Source organism: Stegastes partitus, unplaced genomic scaffold, assembly GCF_000690725.1.
Source record: "Stegastes partitus isolate 25-593 unplaced genomic scaffold, Stegastes_partitus-1.0.2 Scaffold634, whole genome shotgun sequence".
Lineage (NCBI taxonomy): Eukaryota > Metazoa > Chordata > Actinopteri > Pomacentridae > Stegastes > Stegastes partitus.
The window spans coordinates 202177-210339 of record NW_007578365.1 but is presented as its reverse complement, the minus strand read 5'-3'; the positions used below and the strand labels follow the sequence as shown (position 1 = coordinate 210339).

General features: G+C 42.0%; 1 protein-coding gene across 1 annotated transcript in view; it reads right to left on the bottom strand.

Moving 5' to 3' along the window:
* LOC103363140 (regulator of G-protein signaling 6-like) overlaps positions 1-1737 on the bottom strand; it is a 19401-nt gene extending 17664 nt beyond the window's left edge. The window contains 1 exon segment of the mRNA XM_008289761.1: positions 1644-1737. Coding sequence (XP_008287983.1) covers positions 1644-1737 — 94 coding nt within the window.
* Positions 1738-8163: the final 6426 nt, after the last annotated feature.

The window sequence follows — 8163 nt, the reverse complement described above, 5'->3', positions numbered from 1 at the left end:
GAGAGCCTGAGCTTCAAAACCGCTCTTCAGGAATCCTGACTTCATCCAGGGTTCATCCATCTTTATTTATAAAGTCAACGATTACAGTCTAACGAAGCTGATCTAACACATCGGAGCAACACTGGTTTTATTTGAGTCCATCTGACGAATGTGTGGACAATATCCTCTCTCCTTTTAGCTCTGTTTTGGTCTCCACCACCTCCCAAACGAGATATCTTGTTCTCTAGCTGCTAAATGTTCCACTGTGTTCACCAGCTGATGTCTAGGTTTGCTGTTCTGTCAGGATAAACCAGCGGCCTTTAGCCGCCGGCCGTTATGCTGACGAGAGCAGTAACAGTGAATGAAAACAGTATGGCTGCTGTTAAACTAAAACAACGAGCTAAAAGACACTAATTATAGGTAATATATTCAAGAAAGCAAATTGATCCATGGTTTATTCAAAAACACATCAGCTGGCGCTGCATTAAATTCCGATCAGGTTCGGTATCAGTCGCTGATGTATTCAATTTCTATCTAAATTATTCAATATTTTTGCATATAGAAGAGGCATCTTTTCGATACTCCCGCTGGGGAGAAATTTTAATATTCTGCAGCAGCTTTAAGGGTTTCTAAATTAATGTAATGCCCAGTGGAGGCCAGACTAGTTCTGCTGGAAACTGGCCTGAGGCGAGTCCATTCAGACAAGAGAAGATCAGGGCTGAAACTAAACAGTTTAATCTAAACATTTCTGCTTTTGATGGTGATACAAAGCGACACCCCGGGACATTGACTCCATAAAGCTCTGACTGCACAGACAGAGGTCACAGAGGGAGCTCTGAGCTTTACAGAACGGGCCAAAGGTTCAGCAGGACTGATTCGTTTACTGGGACACAGACGCATATCTGTATGGTAATATAGCCGCAGATCGGAGTGATTTGTTTAGCTGTAACAAGGTCTCTGGTCAAAAGGTTTTGGTCAATTGAAAAAGCCTGTCACAGCTATTCCCAGAGGCCGAGATAAACATCACACCTCCGACAGAGCTCGAGCCGCAAACACATCGCACATCAGCTGCCTAAAATTAGGTCCGACACAGCTCGCCGTGCAGCCGCTACACGGGCCGCAACACGTACAGTAACGAGCAAAACATCCAGTCAGCCAAGGTCACGAGCTCCCTGGTACACGTGAACGTCAGGAATCCATATATAGACTTGTAAACATGCAGTTTATTTAAAAAAAAAAAAAAAAGCATTGTTAGGCCGAGTCCTTGAATGCATCATTTATGAGCATTTGTAGTCAGGTCAGGTCACGTATTGAGCAGCCGCTGCTCCGGTGCCTGCTCACAATAAATCAATCCACATCAGGACAGATTTGCACACGTAGCTGCATTATTACCAGCCAACCAAACGCAGTACAGTAGTCGCCAAGGCTGTGGTGCTGCCTGTTAAATTCTTTATGGATTCCTGAGCATCTGTCTAGTAAGTCAGATGCTCCCACACATGCATAGCAGCAAACACACAGTATGACAGAGCTGATTAGATGGATTTTGTGGTTTCGAATCATGGACTCGACGCACTGGGAATCTTAAGGACGCCTCTTTCTGTTTTCTCGCATCCAAAGCAGCCCATAATGTGTTCCTTATTTAACCCGTCACGTTTGCAGCCGACTCGAAGTCACGATCTGAGACACCAGCATCAGGCTGCGCTCCAGTTCGTGCCACTCCTCCGTGCTGCTCGACCCGCTTTCCTGCTCTTCATTCATCATTTAACGTGGCAGATCTGTGGGTGAACTCCTGCCACTGTGGCACGCAGGAAGGCTTCGACACGCTGAATAAAGTTATTTCTTAAAGACGTTGTGACTGCTTATGTGCATGGTTTTTCTTTTTTTATAATTTCATTTTATTTTTTAGCAATGCAAGGCTTTGTGGATGCAGTGTTGGTTGGTGTGATCACTGAAATATCTTAACACGTGCTGGTTGGATTTATGGCCATTTATGACCACGAGAATATAAACTTTGACTGACTTTGGTCCCTGATGTGTCTTGTATCATCATCTTAGGGTTGATATTTGTGGTTCTGAGCAAAATGCTGCAACAACTGTTGGGTGGAGCATCAGGAAGTTTGGACGTTCACATTCCTGTCAGGATGAAACATAATATGTTTGGTGATCTGTTACATTTCCAGTTAGCACCATTAGGCTTTAAATGGTTTTCAACTGGGCTGCAAGGTGGCGCAGTGGTTAGCACCGTTGCCTCGCAGTAAGAAGACACCCAGGATCTTTTTACGTGGAGTCTCCATGTTCTCCCTGTGCAGCGTGGGTTCTCTCCGGGTTCTCCAGCTTCCTCCCACACAGTCCAAAAACATGTTGAGGTTAATTGGTGATTCTAAATTGTCTGTAGGTGTGCATGTGAGTGTGCTTGGTTGTCTGTCTCTAAGTGTAGCCCTGTGATAGACTGGTTACCTGTCCAGGTGAACCTGCCTTCACCCTGAGTCAGCTGGGATAGACTCCAGCCCCCCATGACCCCAGTGAGGATTAAGCGGTGTATAGATGATGGATGGATGGTTTTCAACTGCAGCTTCTCTTAGCACTACAAGTGCTTGTTCAAAAGGAGTCTTTGACTGGTTGGGTTTTCTGTAGAATTTTGTCCAACATAAACCTTTTTTTTTTTTAATGTGCCAGATAATGTGGTGTTTATATACCACTGTAGGTTCTTAACCCTTTATGGGGCAAGTGACCATATTTGGTAACTTCCTTCAACATGTCCACCCTGTGCCTCTCCTTGTCGGTTAAAGAACCACTTTGAGTTAGTTTTTATATTAATGCCAATATCACTAGCTTATGAAAAATGTCACTAAACAAATGTTCCAGGCCCCTATGAACGCTTTGTTACTGGTTTGCATTGAACTCCACTTTGATTATTTTTTTGAGATTAGTGCCAAAACCACCACCCCAAGAAAAATGTGACTGAATGAACTTGCCAAGCATTTTATAAATACTTAGTTACTGGTTGTGTAAGCATCAGTAATAAATGTTTTTTGCAGTTTGTTACTTTTTCTTTTATTTATTATAAATTCCCTTTTTTTTTTTTCTAACCATAGACGGGCAGGTTACCATATATGGTAACTGTATTAATCTTGATTTGCACCATTTTTTTTAAGTGACAAAAGTAAAAATATCTTGAAATATCCTTCAATAACACCCTAGGGTTGAAATTTATTTAAGTATTTCAAAGAGTGCCCTATAAAGGGTTAATACTTTAGAGTAAATGCGTAGCGGTGAAAGAGTTTCTCTACTAGTTTTAAATACGTGTTTTAAATGAGCTGAATATATAAATATCAATGTGTTAGCATCGTCAGTGTGAGCGTGTCGGTGCGTTACTGCAGATCAGCCTCACACGATCATGAGCATGGCAAATCCATTTAATTACTTCGATATTTATTTATTGATTACATGAATAAATGTATGCTTGGTGATATAGTACATATATAAATATACCTCTAGTCTTTTAATGAGCCAACAGTACGTTGGATTTGACCAACACTGTGACGCAGGTTTTTGAGCCTACATGCATTTTTCTTTTTTACCTATAAAGCAATCAGTTGAGCAACATTCTGCACTCATTCCTTTTTATTAACTTTGTCCCCAGCACTTGTAGCCGTTCTTTAATTTGCCGGGGTTGTGTCGCCTTCCACATGCTACAGCACATTTAGTCAAATACCATTACAATCAGAGGCAATCATGCTCCCTGGCAAAGCTTTAAATGGATGATTCATAAACACGGCCCCGTAAATCTATAACAAAACGCGCAGATATATATGGATTTAATAACGCGCATAATGCAGACAGATGGGAGCGAGCAAGACAACTGCAATGGCAAGACAATTACCAATCTCTCACCATAAGCTTGAGAGAGTGTGTTGCCATGAATTATTGAACATCCACTATGGATAATTACTGCCTCAACTCTGTTGATAAATCTCTCACAGCAGCAGCAGAGGAGAGAGAGACACGGAGCTGCTGCCCTCAGTGTGATGAGCTTTGGTATTTCAGGCCTGCTTTCGCCTACATGTGGGCCCAAACAGTTTTACATGAACACAATCAGGGGCACGAGAGATTAGCTCCGTGAAGCGGCGCACTGTTTCCTTTGAAGACGAACCTTCCGCAGAAAACAAGAGAGGAGCTTTGAAACCAGCACCGTTCGATCCAACACTGAAGGACTCCTCGAATCCCCCGGAGAGACAACAACATGGAAAGGATTAAGTCCTTTTGTTTTCATGTAATAAAGGACCTTGGACTGAGTGTTGCTGCACATTATCTCCCTATAGGATGACAGCCGACGAGCAGCACTTGGCACAGCGACAGAAAGTGCGCGTCGTATCTCCTGGATGTACGAGCTAATGGCGGCGGCAGCTTGTCGTGGAGGGTTCCTGAGAGCTCCACGTTGCTGCTTGCGTGCGATAACAGCACTTTGCCCCTCACCACCGAGCTCTATAAATGATTATCAGGCCGACGCTATCTTGTGTATCTTGCCACCGAACTGTATGTTTGCATTCGCGGCACACGTGTGCGCAGATCTGCAGCGGCGGCGCACGGCTTTGTGTTTGCGCGCGTCTTGTTATCTCGGGGCGGCGCTTTTGTATAGGAGCCGCTCGCTTATAACATAACAGGGCCTCTGATGTAACATCTAGAACGAGATGGCACCGCTTCCCGCAACATGTTTCTGTAATTGGGACTTAATGAAGCGACATAAAACTGTCGAAACGGAGGCATCAGCGGCATAAATAACCATCAAGCAAATGCGACGCCCTGAACTCGAATAGGCAGGTGATAAGTGTGGAAACGTCTCCCGCTAATTGAAACCCTGTGCCCATTTTTTTCCAAAAATGGCCCGAGATAAAGCTATTAAAAAACTGGCCCAGTCTTCACAAATGAGACCGCTGCTGTTAAAAGATGGATCAGGCAGTAATAGTGCCATTAATGATTCAGCAGTCATCAGCGGACGCCGGCACATATGTCTCTGCTGAAAGACGTTCGGGGCTGATGGGTGTCCAGGTGACGGGTGGAGAGAAAAATTGCCGGCCTGGAGATGATGATGAGATGTCTGGGTGAAGATGAAGTAGTGCGGGGGCTTTGGAAAGTTTTCAAATTTGCGAAGTCATTCCCCCCAAAAAAACTAAAGTAGCCCTCGAGCTTTTTTCCAGCGTGTAAATATGAGTCTGATTTTGAGCAGCGTGTCATGGAAATGACGTCACTATACAACCAAAGTGCAGATATATTTCGAGGGAAACGTATTTTCTCAAGGATTTCATTAGATTGCGATGCGTTTCTAATCAACATATCTTATTTCACTGCTTTACTGTTGCTCCTCTGTCTGTCTGTATCACACTGGAAGAAGGTCTCACAAACTGTAACCCCCCAAAAAAACTACAACACAAAACAATGAGAGTAACAGCAATTATCCAGAAGAAAATTTAAAAAAAAAACACGATTGCAGTCACACATTCTAGAAGAACACATTACTACAGTTGTGACTCGATAATCCGACGCTTAAGGTTTTACACCTTCTTTTATGTCGGATTGTCAAGACGGAGGTCGAGATACGAGGAGGGCTTGATGCTGGAAGGATCATTTGTTGTTAATTATTGTTCATAGTTGTTATAATAACTAGTAGGGCTGGTCCCAATAGCACTTTCTGGTCTCTGGATATTCAGGAACAATTAATGATGAATATCTGAATATTCGACGCGGTCGAGGGACACTTCCACCCCGGGGTTGTGCTCCGACGGGATGGAAGTGGCCGGAACATACAAGCAGTATGTACATAAAATGTCATGTCGGAGTCAGAATCCAAAGCTGTCGGTATGTTAAGGCTGTTTTTTATGGGTTCGTTTTTCCTAAAAACCTATCAGATAGTAAGGCTTTCGGATTGTTAAAGGTCGGATCATCGAGTCACAACTGTATTTTAAAAATACTGATGTTTAACGTGAACATTATTTACAGTTTTTTCCATGTTTCTTTAATTTTTTAACAGTCAACGTAACATTATTTGCTGTGATTTTGCTATATTAGTTGTAATTTGACAAAACAGGGAAAATCTGTAAAATAACATTCAATTTTTTTATTTATTTATTTTTGCAAATTTTATGAAAATTTTCACTCCTTAATATACATATATCTGTAAAATAATTATTTTCTGATAAAAAAAAAAAGGTAAAAATTGCATAAATTTGACAGTCAAATAGAATAAAAGAATGAATTACAGACTTACGGTAAGAATTAATCAATTTTTTTTTAAAAACACCAAATTTTGTTTTGGACTCTATGTTTTATGGTGAACATGTAAGTTTATGTTTTTCGGATATTTTACTTGATATTATCTGTAATATAATAAAACAAGGATGATCTGTAAAATACCAGAGACAATTACTTTTTCTCATGCAACACAAAAAGTTTTTATAATGATTCCTGTGTAAATTTATTTTTAATTCATAATAAAAGAGTAGGCCATTAGAAACAAATTCATTAGGATTGTAATGCATGAAGCTAAAATAAATGAGAGCAGTCGTCTAGATTTTACTTCTCAGTGGAAACGCAGCAGCAGAATGACGTCAGATTCCTAATTTACCAACATAAAAACTCGCCCTCTCTTCTTCTTCATCTGTTTGTTTTGTCGTGTTCTGTTGGGAATATAAAAACCTTGAAAATTAAAGGATCATTTTAAATACATCTTCAATTCCACAGAGGTTTTAAAAATATTTTCCAGTTATTATAATAATCAATATCGTACCAGGTCAGTCTGCCAGAATCCAAAAAATATAGAACTAGTCAATGATGAGTGGCTGTCTGACCTCAGCACAGGTGGATGTGTTTACATCCACAGATGAGTGAAAGTTATGCTGCCAGGTTTATGATCCTCAGAAGCATTTAAATATTTTTTTAGTCTAGTTTTATGTCGTACGGCCGACACGATGGATGGAGATCACCGTTCTGCATCCACTGAGTTAAAATCAGCACATAAACACACAGATCTGCTCTATAACATCACGCCTTGTAATTGCACCGTGTTTCGCTATAATGAGGAAGTAACTCCTGCCAGAGGAGCCAAAATCCCTTGTAGCAGCACCTCGGAGGTCTCGTATTGATCGCCTGGATTGTGCTCCACATCCTGGACTCGATGTGTTTGTATCAATATGTTTTTGGCTTGGAATACGAACAGAACTGTTGTTTGGGAGCCATCGCCGAACACTTTGCCAGTTGTTTATGCTCTGCCTTCTAATTCGCCTCCAGACATTTACTGCGTCAGCTGGCTCCGTGAACTGCCTTGATTTGCCCTAGTTTATATATGAACTGCTTTATGTGCTATAAATTCATGCTCTGCCTCGAAGCGCGGCTAAATTGCACACATTCTTCTTGTGAATTGTTTGGACTGCCGTCCGCTGCAGGGTGTTGGCCCGCCGTCCGGCTTCAAACTTCAACTCGGATGGCGGCAGCTGCTCTGACCCTCCTGCTGAATCACGGAGCAGCAGATCCGCGGCGCTTTCACCCCGACTGTGTTGCCATAAGCTGTGCCTTTTGCAGCGCTTACGTTTCCAGACAGTTGTGGGCTAGTGGGACACCACTGGAATAGTAATCTGGCCTGTCGCCCTCGCTCGCAGCCGTATTATTAACTCTAACCTTTATTTCCAAAGCAGGATTTTCTAAGCAGATTTATTTTAGAGACAATAAGTTGGAATAGATTTTTTTTGGTTTTACATTAATTAAGTATTTTATTCGTCATTCATCTTGAGTAATAAGCTTCACTAGTTGTTTAGTGACTATTAAAAGTCCCGTCCTGGTTCAGCTGGCGTCCCATGTGCAGGGCTACAGTCCCGATGTGGAGGTCATGAGTTCGAATCCCGCTCATGGCCCTTTCCCACATGTCCTCCCCTCATTCTTCTCCCCTACTTTCCTGTCTCTCTCTCTCACTGCACTATCAATAAAGGCCAAAAAATAACTTAAAAAAAAAAAAGTCCCGTTCGTCTGCTCTCATGAAAAGCACGCAGGGTTTGAAAATGAAAACAATCCAACTTGTTGGATGACGTGTTTGTGAAGCAACTTCTCCAAACTTCACAACCTGTCACCAAATACTTCTCGGCCACTTTGACCTCCACGCCATACTGGGTGAATAATTAAGCGAGTTCCAGCTGG